Source organism: Gopherus flavomarginatus, chromosome 8 (genome assembly GCF_025201925.1).
Source record: "Gopherus flavomarginatus isolate rGopFla2 chromosome 8, rGopFla2.mat.asm, whole genome shotgun sequence".
Taxonomy (NCBI): Eukaryota; Metazoa; Chordata; order Testudines; family Testudinidae; genus Gopherus; species Gopherus flavomarginatus.
In genome coordinates this window covers 64,827,748-64,840,748 of record NC_066624.1, presented here as the reverse complement: position 1 = coordinate 64,840,748, position 13,001 = coordinate 64,827,748, and the positions used below count along the sequence as shown (strand labels likewise).

Here is a 13,001-nt window from a genome sequence, read left to right as displayed (position 1 = left end):
TATATAGCACTTATTATATGGCTATAATTTTAGAAATTCTTGTGGCCTTATAACTGCTTGACATTTGCCTCTGAGGAGAGATATCAAAATGATACTGTGCACTAAAGGCTGGCTTACCTGTCCCAAGGAAAGCAAGAAAAATGGCGCACAAACCATAGAGTTTAGAGAACGCAAGATCAAACTCAGTGGCACTCTGGAAGATTGCATCCAGTGGTATAACCTCAGTGTTTAGAAAGTAAGACTGTCAGTCAAAATCCACTTTGGTCAGACAAAAAGAATCAAGTATGCTCTCCCTTCATTGGTATTCATTCAAGTGCTGTTCTTTTCCTATGTTTATTTTTTGCTTTTTAGCTAAAGCATCCTATGGATATATTTATGTCACATGATTGGCCAAGAAGTATTTATCACTATGGAAACAAGAAACAGCTTCTTAAAATGAAATCTTTTTTCCGCCAAGAAGTGGAAAACAATACATTGGGAAGCCCTGCTGCTTCAGAGCTTCTGCAGCACTTTCAACCCACGTATTGGTTCTCAGCACATCTTCATGTAAAATTTGCAGCTTTAATGCAACATCAGGTAACAAATAAACAAAAGTATGTCATGTATATATCTCAGGTTTCTGATGCCAGTAGCCAGATCCACACAAGCATTTTTCTCTTTGTAAAAACTTATTTGCTTTTCTTTTATAAATGTATTTTCATATCGCTTACAGAAAGAACTCCTACCTATATTAAGTAACTATTAATTCACCCTAATAATCAAAGATTTAACATAATCTAAAGACTCTTAACTCATGAAGACAGAGAATGTTATAACTTATTCTGTTTATAAGACATAAGATACTTTTTGAAGCTATTTGTAGAACTATTACTTTGTTTTGAAAAAGATTGGCTTAAAACTATAAATTACTCTGCCCTGATGGTCACTAAACAAGTTGAGTTGCTGAACAAGAAAATTATATTTAATTTTAAAAATAGCTGGATTTTTCACTTTGTGAAGGACATAGTCTGTAAATATAGTGAAAGGAGGGCAGAGAGCAATTCAGGGAAGATACTCGTCTCAAATAACCAGGTATTTTTTTTGATGCCTGAGATATGGCAAGGGTCAGAGCAGACAGGGAGAGTTCATGAGTAGCCCAGACAAAGCCAGAAAACCTGCTAGGTTTAGACCTGTTGGTTTATTTACTAGTTTCTTGTCAAGCAGAGTAATGCAAACTAGGAAAATCATTGGCTACATTCTCTTTGTGCTCCTTAACAGTTGGTAAACTTCAAACAGTATCAAAATCACAAACAGTTGACAGCTCTTGTGTCTCTAGAGCTTTCTGCCTTGGCAAATCTTTTTGTCCTTTATGAGAATAGCCCCTTCCGAGGTTCTGAGTCTGTGGCCTAGTCTACACTAGCGATGTAAGTCAATCCGTTATGCTAGGTAAGTTTTATGTAACTAAGTTGATGTAATTTACATTGATTTAATGCTGTGTTGACAGGAGATGCTCTCCTATTAACATTAAAGTGGATTAATTAAGTAGACTGGAGAATGCTGTCCTGTTGACTTATTTCTTCTTCACTAGACCTGTTAAGTCGGTGCCTGCTGCTGCGGTGAATGCAGTGGGCAATTTAGTCTGTAGCGTAGACAAGGTCTGTGTGCTTGATTAAACCTGATTGCTTCAGCTGAAGGAGACTTGCGTCTCCCCCCCAGTGTTGTTGCTGTCATCTACTCCAGTTTCCTCTGACTTCAGCTCAAGCTCTCCCTCTTTTTACCGCAGTCTTCCTTTTTTATCTCCAGGAACTTTGGAATATTCAGTTTTAATAGAAAATGTTTAAATTCTGCCCTGGAATCTCCATGTATAATTTGGTTATTAGAAAGGTCATATTTCAGGGAATCTTCAGCATTGCCAGTAATGGTTTCATTCCTGTTTCCTAGGCAAACATTGAAGGACAGCTGCCAAAAGCAACAAAATTTTTGGCTCTGGATAAATGTCTGCCACACAGAGACTTCCTGCAGGTAAGACCACCGTAAGTGGTCATCTACTACCATTTAGTACTTTATACATCTGGGCTAGGGAGTTCACAGTTCAGCAGGAAGCTGAAGAATGATTCTTCCATCCCCAGAGAGTTAAATCTCACAGTTGCTGCTCATGTATAGAAAGAGGATTTAATGGGGTAGTGGAAAATTAAGAGGATCCTCTCTTGGTCTGCACAGAGGAATAGGGGGTCATAAGAATCCCTCCATATGCCTCTGTACAAACTGCCAGGACTTTGTAGCAGGATACAGGAATGAGGGGCACTGTGTATTTACTTATTACTACTATAGAGCATGAGGATGGGGGAATATGTGGAGCTTTTGCTCTGACCCCTCAAAACATGCTGACCAGTGGAGCGTGTGTAGTGGTAACTTGCTGCTGGTATAGATCAGAATTAAATTACTTTTCTCTCCCACCCCTCTTCTTGAAGCAAGTGGGGTTGTGGAGGGAATTGTGATGTATTGTGACTTAATACCTCTTTCCTGGGAAGGTGCAACAATGGACCCCACCTCACTATGGGCTGTGCCCTGGTGCCACTGTATAGCCACATGTATTCTTCTGTCTTTGGAGGCAGTAGCTAAGTAACTGAAGGCCCCGGTAAAATGCCTGAAACATGAGCCTAAGGGAAAAAGGCAAGATCCCCCATTTGAGGAAAGTGAACTTCCTGAGTCTGTCCTGGTGAGGGAGAGCCCCTGAACAGGCTTTTTCCCCCCTCCCTTATTTCATGATACTGTGGTCAGGTGATTGTGGGATGAGAATTTGACCAGGGTAGGGTGGAAAAGTAGCTGGTGATCCAGTGCACAACCCCTTAAGGACAATTATTTGGTATGAAATTCCGGAGAAATCCTAAAAGACAATCCAATCCAGACATCTTATTGAATTCAATATCTCACAGTACCCAAAAGAGGACTTTTTCCTTCTATCTGTAGTGGACTTTTTAGAACTTGTATTGCTCTGGGGCCTAAAGGCCCTACCTGGCATTGGGATTGTATTGCGCTGGGCACTATATAAATGGAAAAGAAAATGGTCCGTGCCCCAAAATACAAGACAAACTGATACAGACAATCAACAAAATTAAGCTTGCCAGAAATACAGTACAGTTTCTTCCAGTTTCTCCTTCACATAAGAACCCCCTCTTCTATGTACTACTGCCAGTCAAACTTCCTCAATCCCTGCTCAGCCAGAGTATCCTCCTCCATCTCATCCTGCCCCATTGGGAAACTTAGCCCCATTCTGGGAAAGACACACAAACAAAAAACAACTCAAGCTGCCAAATGTCTGAAAGTGGTGGACCTCAGCCACTTCCTGAACTTGCAGTGTGGGCTGAATCCCATGCTTATTTCTAGGGGAGGTGGAAAGTGGATTACCTGACCCAGGCCTGCTGCACCCACAGCCCCGAATCTGCCACTGGTTCATGGACATGTCCCCTTCCTTCAGTGGGGTGAGATGCTTTAATCAAGAGGATAGTTATTCCTTCTTTGGCAGAAGCTTCAGCAGTTGCTATGCAAATACTGTCACATCAACCTGTTTTACTGGGGTAATAGCAGCAGGAACCGGGCTAATGATTGAGGTATGTCAGGGACTGGAGAATTAAATTGGTACTGAAGAAAGTGTTCCCTGGCAGATGCATCATGAGGCACTCTGCATTAGAAGTAATAGATTAATTCTTAAAGACTTGGCTTCCTACAAACAGGGCCAAGTGGGTTTTCAGCGGTCTACAAGCGTGCCTTTCTGTAGTCTGGAGTTTTGAACTTGACTAAAACCAGAGACATAGTCTGGTTCAGAGATGGGAGATAGAACATTGGGGTTCCTGGCTATTAGTCCACTAGATCATTCTGTCTCTCCAGCTAATGAGCTTTACCTTTTGTGGCAAGAAGCCACACAGACTGCTCAGGATATGCACTGCTTTACAACCAAATATCAAGACCATTGCCCAAGGTCAATCCTACACATAACTGTAAGGAAGATTATTAATGGCTAGTACTAGTATAGAGAAAAATCAGTGACTAATACAACACCAGTGATCAGTTCTGTGTTTTCAAGGCTATCTTCAAAAGGCCCAGGATCTCTTTCAGAATCCTTTAAAACAGGGGATGTTCCTTACCCTATGAATCCCCTTCTTGGGCTGAAAGAGAAAAGCAGCTCTGTTCATATTTTGCCAAACATTATAGGTTGGATAGTTCTATAAATGCAGTTCTTGGGAGATGCAACTGTTCTTTCCCCACTGCCTTCCTTTTTTTGAGGGAAGGGTTAAACAAACCAGTTTGGGATTGGTGAAAACAAATGGACTAAAAAGTAACTTCTGCTTGTTAGTCTGTATCTCAGATGCACCCACCTGGGCAGATTCGTGAATATATTGCCCACAAACTGTTTTCAACTTTTAACTTTATTTTTAAAGTCAAGCACTCAAAAGGTTAGGAAATGCTAGAATTCATGTTGCCTGTGCAGCCTTAATTCAGCCTCCTTGTGCATATGCGTTATGATAGTCTCTAATTACATGATCACATACTACTATTTTCACAGAACCCCTGCCTTATTCAGTGGGCAGGTATACTGAGCTTTTAATTAAGAACTGATTGCCTGAAGATAATGCTTAAAGATAGAATGATGTCTTCCTGTCAGGTTGAATTAAATGCCTCATTTGTCAATATTGTTTTTCTCAGGTAATAGATATAGACCATGACCCCAACGCATCTGATTCTCTGGAATATGACATTGAATGGCTTGCTGTTCTCAAGGCTACTAACAATCTTATTAACGTGACTTCAAACGCGTGGAACATGCCTGAAAACAATGGCCTCCATGCAAAGTAAGTAAAATGAGTATTGGGTTTAGGCTTTCTTTTTATTGAAAATATGCATATACGTTTGAAAAGGGAGATTTGGAATATTAGAGATAGGGTGGGTGAGGTAATATCTTTTAATTGGGGGCCTGGGGTGCACAGTCAGTGCATAGTGTAGCATTCTCATCCTGCAGCCAGGCCCCCATCTTTTGTAGCATCTGGTTATCTGTGGCGTGCTATGCCAGATGGGCCCACAGAGCCACATTTTCATCATGGAACTGGGTGGATTGCCTGTGCAGAGCTTGATTCTCTGTTGCGAGCTGTGATGCTTGGGCTCGAAGCATGGGGTGGTTTTCCTGGGAGTGGTCAACCCATTCTGCCATCTCAAATACCCTCAAGGGCATGCCAGGCAGGGAGTGGCCGACTGCCTTCATGTTCCCCCAGGGTAGGCCTCCACCATGTGGGAGAGTGCTCCAGACAAACTGTCAAAATCCCAACAAGGGCAGTTGGGACCATAGGTCAAAGAAGAGGGAAACCTGAGGTTGAGGCCTCAGGTTCCAGGCCAGGGTCAATGTCAAGGGTCAGAGTCTGTGTCAGGTTTCAGGTTCTAAGTCAGGAGGCAAAGTCCAAATCAAGCCAAAGATGAAGCCTGGAGTTCAGAAGCAGGAATGGTCACGGCAGCTACAAGAGATCGACACTGTTGCCTGGACATTCCCTGGAATACCCCTTTGGGTCCCTGTCCTATAAAAACGTATCGGGAACCAGGAGTTGGACTTCCCATGGTCTGTGTCCACAGTGGTTTGTGGGCAGTAGAGTGCAAGCTGGTTACAGCTGCTGTTGGTTGGCACATGGAGATGCCAGCTACTTGGCAGCTCTACTAGCCTGGGTTCTAGATCCATTGGGCTGTATGGCATATTGGGGAGTTATCCTAATACCCATGACTGGTCCCCTGGTTTGGACAAGTTATGTGTTTGTTGAATGTAAAGTTGTGGGTGAGGATGAAATAGATGAGTATGGTGATGTGTTTGAAGTGAATATCTGAGTGTTGGCTGCTGTCTTGTAGGTGTTTCAGACAGGCAGCAATTCTGTCATTGTGAGGGATGTTGGTATATAGGGAGGTAACATCCCTGATGGCAAGGATAGTGTTCTGAGAGAGGTTGTTAATGTTGCAGTTTCTAGAGAAACTGTGTGTTCAGAGCCATAGCCTGGGTGGCTGATGTTCACTGCTGCAATGGCTGCAAAAATTGTAAAAATGTGAGCTCTCATTAGTCCTGGTGGCAAAGAGCTAACCAGTTTTAGAGACTAAAATGCTGTGTTTGTCCACCTAAGCATTTAAATGGTCTCGGACTTTGAAAGTTATGCTGCTTTGAAGAAATGTGTAGAGCTGAGTCCCCACCTTTGCTGCTGCTAGACTGGAAACAGTCTTACACGAAACTGAAAAAATGGGGCAGCCCATATGTGTACATTGGGCTGCCTGTATCATCACAATAGAAAATGCAGCCAATTGTTACTTAAAGTACAAGTTCAGTTTTTTCCCCCAGTAGTTGTGACTTTCCTGTTCCTGATTATGCTGGCTTGTTTCAGTGAAATTCTTTATTGATTGAAAAATCAGTTTCTCTTTGGTCTTCCATGTTAGTCCAGTTGTTTGGGCTATAGTCCCCCCAATCAGTAGATGGAGATAACAGTAAAACTTTGGATAATGCCCCCATCCTTGCTTATGAGAGTCTGACCATCATTCAGCCTTCAGTTATTTGCTCTCTCTAGCAGCTGGAGAATGTTGTTCCTGATAGGCTGCTGCTAGAGGAAAGCAGCAAGATGCTGGAGGCTTAAAGGAAGTCCTGTGACACTTAAAGTGTGCAGCTGTTCTTTGCAGCACATGTGCTATAGGGACAGTCTGTGGCCCTCAACTTCATGTACAATAGGGGAATCTTCCCTTAGCAAATGTTGATGTTAGCCCTATTGAACAACTCGGAGCACCTGAGCCCCAGGCAGGGTTCAGGCTCCAACTCAGCCTAACATTGCCAGCTCCTTCTGTGTAGACGTGAGTGGGAAGGATCTGTACTTGGTGAGTCCTGACAAGGTAGGGAAACCTCGTAAAGAACTCCACTCCACTGGGGACTCAGCCCTTGTGTACAAAGCTCTGGGTGCAGAGTCCTAGCAATAGGGGGGAAGCTGAAGAACTTCCTCCAGACCTGGGCCCAAACAAGGTCCAACCACTGGGTCCTGGAAATGGTAGCGTACAGAGATAGAAATAAAGGCTGGTGTGAAACCTTGAGCAACTTAGCACAATGCAATAGACTTGTTGGCCAAATGGTGCTTGAGACCCTAAGCCACTTTCTGAATAGACAGCCATCTCCCGGGTTCTGGAGGATGAGAACAACATGGGGATCTAAGTCTTTCTCACTGTCTCCAAAGCAAGGAGTCTGTACTCAGTTCTCCATTGGAAAAAGTTCAACTTTTCTTAGGATACAAAGTATCAGAATGGAGCCACTTTAAAGGCAGTTTCTCAAGAAATGAACTTGGGTGGATTCTTATGCTTCCTGGTTATTCTGGGTATATCCCTATATGTGCCAATTCTGCAGTCTGAACAGAATTTTTGCAATTTATTATCCTGGACCAGCACTTCCAGTGCCAAGCCTTTCCTCCCTTGGGGCCCTATGAAAGGGCATATATTCTGTTGTACCTGGATAAACTGGCTGTGTCTAAGGTGGTCTGTGTGTACTTGTAGAGGCATAGGTTGGTGATTAAACAAGAGACCTTGATCCTAAAGAGCAAATGTACTTGGAAAGTGGAGTTGATTACATCAGATGTTCAGTAAACCTGCAAGATGTCTAAGTCTCACCGAGAGCAAAGTCTTTTCTTGACATTTTCTCAGCTGGATTTATCCTAGGCTTGCCAGCATGGGAAGCTTTGACAATAGATACTGGCATATATGTAACTGAAGGATTATGTATCTGGCACATTTCCGGTTTATACTACCTCCCCACTAAGCCAATTTTAGAGTAGCCTTCAAATGAAAAATAGTGTACCTTGTACTCAGACAAAGCCAGTCTACTTGTACTCAAGCTTTTAGAAAAAATCTGGTCTTGGGCAAAGACCAAGCATGGATCATTTCAGCCCCAAAAGGTAGAAGTTGGATCAGTTGTAAGCAACTGAAAAGAGACCTTAATGTTGCAGAAGCATATCCAGTCTAAATGTTGTTATGCATTAAATTTTGTCTACAACATTTTGATATGAATACAAGTTTAATAAGATACATTAAATTGCTTTATAAAGTTAAGAAATAGGTATTGCCTAATGAATATAGTTTGTGCAGAGACAGACTTCAAGGACAAAATCATGTTTGCAACCCATGGAAGACCTTCTTCTTAAATTACTATAAAAGAGAAGATGGCTAATGCACTCTGGGTCAAGTTCATCCCTATATTGAGAGGCCCAGCACAAAGCTATCTCATCTAAACCCTACTTAAGTTTTAAATGATGCATGCCTTGTGCTGACTTTATTCCCAAGAGGAAGTTTCATCCAGAGCTTTAGCTCCTTGTGTCTATATGTTACAGTAGATGAGTAAATCAGAATCATACCCATCAGAACTGCTCAACTGTTGGAAATTTTTCACATTACCTCTGAGGAAGGTGTTGCGGAAGTGTTTTCTGCTTTTCATTTCTTTTGCTGTTCTGATAGACAGACAGCTCCTTTCAGGAAGATTTGAATGATTGAGGAACTTCTGCAATCAGGCAACTTTGTACAGTAGAACCTCACTATAACATGCTTCACAATAGCCAAACCTTGGGCTATAGCAGTGCTTCTCAAACTGGGGTCCGTGGACCCTTGAGGGGTTCATGAGGGAACTCCAGGGGGTCCATGGGTCCTGCTGATCAACTCCTTCCCTTCCCTCCCAGTGCCTTCTGCATGCTGTTCCCTGAGGTGCTGGGGAAGGAGGGGGAGAGGAGCGGGGATGGGGCACTCTCAGTGGAGGGAGTGAAAAGGAGTGGGGGCAGGGCCTTGGGGGAAGGAATGGAATGGGGCTGAGTGGGCGGGGCGGGGGGGCTGGGGTCCGTGGCAAAATTTTAAATCAAAATGAGGGTTCTTGGGTTACTAAAGTTTGAGAACCACTGGGCTATAGTGAACATGGTCACTGAATCCTTCCCTGGCCCTGTGGTCACAAAGGTGGAGGGCTTGAATGTGCTCCCCCGGGACTGGAGCTATTCCCCTCTCCTGATATAAGGAACCCCTGGCTACATCTAACGAATTACTTGGATCCCCAGGGGTTCATTATAGCAAGGGTGTACTGTATATGCAAGTATGGTCTCATTTCAGGAAAACAGGTGACATATTTTATATATTTAGCCCTCTTTCTCCCCTGTTTCAGACACCTCTTTAAAACCCACCTCTTCAACCACTTCTTACCCTCTTACTGGAAGTGTTAGTCCTTCCTTTCTTGACCTGTTTAAATATCTTTGTATGTGTCTTATTTTAGATTGTAAGCTTCCTGTAGCTGGAAAGGTTTTTAATCAGTTTTGTAAAGCACCATATAAATTTGATATGGAGAAATTTTGCTTGCTTCTAATAGCTTCCTCTTTCTTCACCAGTTCAGATGTTCGGGTTATAATTCCCCCCAAGGTACACATTGAGCCAGAATATTAAGGCTTTTGATTTCATATCACAGACAGCACTAGCTGTTTCTTTGTTTTCAGCTGAATACAATTAAAGCAGTACCAAACAAAGTTCATCAATTGACAGTATTCAACAGCCATTAACTGATACATTTAGCAGTAGCAACTTGAACATACTGCAAAAAGCTTCAAGTGATTTGCTGGTGTGATGTGCATCCAAATCTTCAGGGAGCCTTAGAATGAAAAATGTTAAAAAGATGAAACTTTCTTTACTAAGTCCAGATGTTGAAACCACCCAAAGCAGTTATTTAGTATAGGAGGGATTATTATTTGACTACTGCCTCCACTACCTTTCTCCAGAGCCTGCAAACCATGAACCTATTCTATAAACTTTGGCAAAAGTGCAAGCAGAAGACAGCCCTGCAAATATCCATTAAAAAGGATTTCACTGCCCTGCCTGCCACACACGTGTGTGCCTCCCTCCCCCCCCCCCACTGTAAAATGAGAGCAAAAGTTAACTTTCCTGCTGCAGTAGTAAGTCTCTGATCAGTATCCTAATCCAGCAACAGACTATAGCCATGGAGGCCACTTTATCTTGAAGCCTTGGTGATGGATCAAATGTCTGAGACTTCCTAAAGAATAGATCTTATTGTACTGTAGACATCCAGGTGATGTAGCCTTCCCTCCTTTAGGAATTTTGGGGTCAAATGAGGCAAGGGTGATTCTCCTGTTGGAAGACTGATTTGTTGGGCCTACATTCTGGCAGAGACCCAAGCATGACCTTTACCTTGCAATGTCATACGTTAGCTTGCAAATGTTCTACTCTTCTTACAAAGCATGCTACTACTAGAAACTGGACTCAAAAATAGAAGTTGCAGGAACACAAATTGAGTCAGTAATGTGATGCAGGTGCAAAAAAGGCAAAGGTCACTTTGGGATATAGTAACAGGAATGTCATATGTAAGACATGTGAAGTAATTGTTCTGTTCTACTCTGCACTGCTGAGCCCGGAACCCAATAAGTACTCTGCACAGCTGAGCTCTCAGCTGGAGTACTGTGTCCAGCTTTGGGCACCACACTTTAGGAAAAATGTGGACAAACTGGAGAAAGTCCAGAGGAGAGAAACAAAAATTAAAAAGTTTTAGACAATATGACCTAAGAAAAGTGTGGTTTTTGGGTTTTTTTGTTTTTGTTTTTGTTTTTTTTTAAATCTGGACATCTTTAATTTTGAAAGAACACTGATAGGGGAACCTGGTAAGTCATCAAATGTATTAAGTGCTGCTATAAAGAGCATGGTGAGCAGTTATTCTCCATGTTTGCTGAAGGTAGAAGTAGTAATTGGCTAATGCTGGATCAAGAGAGATTTAGGTTAGATATTGGGGGAAAAACTTTATAAGGATAGTTAAGCTCTGAAATAGGGATGTTGTGGAATCCCCATCCTTGGAGGTTTTTAAGAACAGGTGGGACAAACACCTGTCAGGGAGGGTCTGGGTATATTTGATCCTATCTCAGTATGGGTGGCTGGATTAGATGATCTCTCAAGGTCCCTTCTGCGATGGGATCGCTGGGGTGCAGCCTGGGACTGTGGGACCGCTGTGCCCCTTAACTCTCTTCAGCCTGGGATGTCTTTCTCAATGCCTTGCTAGTGACAAGCAGCAAGCCTTTCCAGGTGCTATCACTGAGCACTAAAGCATGTGGAGTCCCACACCCAGCTAAATTGTGTGAATGCTCCCAGAGCCACTCAAGAATCACACAGAGAAAGGGGCACCAGCCAAATCCTCCCAGCTTTCTACATTGGGAATACACGGTCTTGCACTGCTTAAGCAGTGCAAATTTATTAATTGGTTCACCACTTCATCAATGGAAAGTGGATATACACCAGCCTTTGTAAACGTGAGCAAACACCCTTACCAAACACTTCAGGCAAACTCACTGGTAAAGATGAACAGTTAAACAAATTTATTGACTAAAAAAGATGGATTTTAAGTGATTATTAATGATAGGCAAAAAGTTAGTTAGTTACCAAAATAAAATATAAGGGTTGAGAGTTTAGACTGCATGCTATTAGACTGGGCAACATATAGATTAAGCATTTTTTCTCACCCCACTGGATATTGCAGTCCTAAATATACAGGTTTGTCCTTAAACCTGGGTCAGTCCCCTCTGTTGGCATCTTCGGTCTTCTGGGTGGTCTTTGTTGTTTGCAGCATAGGTGGTGGAAGGAGAAAAGTCCCAGCATGTGGCCACTGTGTTCTGTTTTATACCCTCAGTCCATGTGCTTGGAGAACACAAGTCCAGGCACGTTTGGTGGGCATTGCTGAGTCTCCAGGCAAGGTTGAGCAATTCCCCTGGTATGGCCTTGTGCAAGTGTGTTATTGAATTGTAACTCCTCCACTGGACAATGGCTGGTGATGTCTGTTTAGCACCCACCCGCCGGGCGTTGATTACCTCCCTTGTCATTCTCTGGAGAGCTAGTATCTGAGTGCTTCCCAAACCCACAGCATATTTTAGTGACAGCGTACACACATTCTCATAACTTCATATGCATTAATGATATACACATTTAGATAGAAAAATGACTTTCAGCAGATCATAACCTTTCCTCTGATACCTCACATGGCCTGCTTTATATGCAAGATCACAATTGTATATAAATGTGGGATAGGGGAGTTATAGGATGCTCCCTCAAAGTATAGAATGTCACACCCTCCAGCCCTACATTTCTGTGATTCTGTGAAATCCTTCCCAGCGATTCTAATAGGAGGTCACAAGACCATTCCCAGTACCAGGGGTACTACTGTACACTACAGCCGGGGTGGCCAACCTGTGGCTCTGGAGCCACATGCGGCTCTTCAGAAGTTAATGAGGCTCCTTGTATAGGCACCGACTTGGGGGCTGGAGCTACAGGTGCCAACTTTTCCAATGGGCCAGGGGGTGCTCACTGCTCAACCCCTGGCTCTGCCAAAAGCCCTGCCTCGACTCTGCCCCTTCCCCTGAGCCTGCCATGCCCTTGCTCTCCCCCCTCCCACACCCCCCTTGCTCTCCCCCCTCCCACACCGCAGGCCACAAAACAGCTGATCAGCGGGTGAGCGGAGGGAGGGGAAGGCACTGATCAGGTGGGAGATGCTGAGAGGAGGAAGCTGATGGTGGGGGCTACTGACATGTTACTGTGGCTCTTTGGCAATGTACATTGGTAAATTCTGGCTCCTTCTCAGGCTCAGGTTGGCCATCCCTGCACTACAGTATTGCTGCCTGAACTTCCATGAGATTGGTATTCAGGCCCACGATTTGATCAGCTTGCAGGAGCTCCAGGATGACTGCCACTGTGGTTTAATGAATCTCTTTTCATTTGCTAGAGTGAGGGGTTAAGAACCATATTCTTAATGAGTGTGCCCTGTTTTGTGATAACACTGTTTGCTGATATGCCAACATTTCACTGGCAGTACATGTGTGCATACATACGTTGAGTGGAAACTTCCATTCCTCACACATTCTATCAGTATTTGTGTTCATTTTGCATATGCCTGCATAAGAAAGCTGAGCTTTTGGTTTAAAGAATAAATCCTCCATTCAGAATAACTGAAG

General features: G+C 43.3%; 2 protein-coding genes across 2 annotated transcripts in view; one reads left to right on the top strand and one right to left on the bottom strand.

The window, feature by feature from the left end:
* PPP2R3A (protein phosphatase 2 regulatory subunit B''alpha) overlaps nucleotides 1-13,001 on the bottom strand; it is a 767,863-nt gene that overhangs the window by 194,782 nt on the left and 560,080 nt on the right. The window lies entirely within an intron of this gene.
* DBR1 (debranching RNA lariats 1) overlaps nucleotides 1-13,001 on the top strand; it is a 31,164-nt gene that overhangs the window by 14,473 nt on the left and 3,690 nt on the right. Inside the window, exons 5-7 of the mRNA XM_050965539.1 lie at nucleotides 352-576; nucleotides 1,921-2,001; nucleotides 4,684-4,829. Coding sequence (XP_050821496.1) covers nucleotides 352-576; nucleotides 1,921-2,001; nucleotides 4,684-4,829 — 452 coding nt within the window. The remainder of the gene's footprint in view (nucleotides 1-351; nucleotides 577-1,920; nucleotides 2,002-4,683; nucleotides 4,830-13,001) is intronic.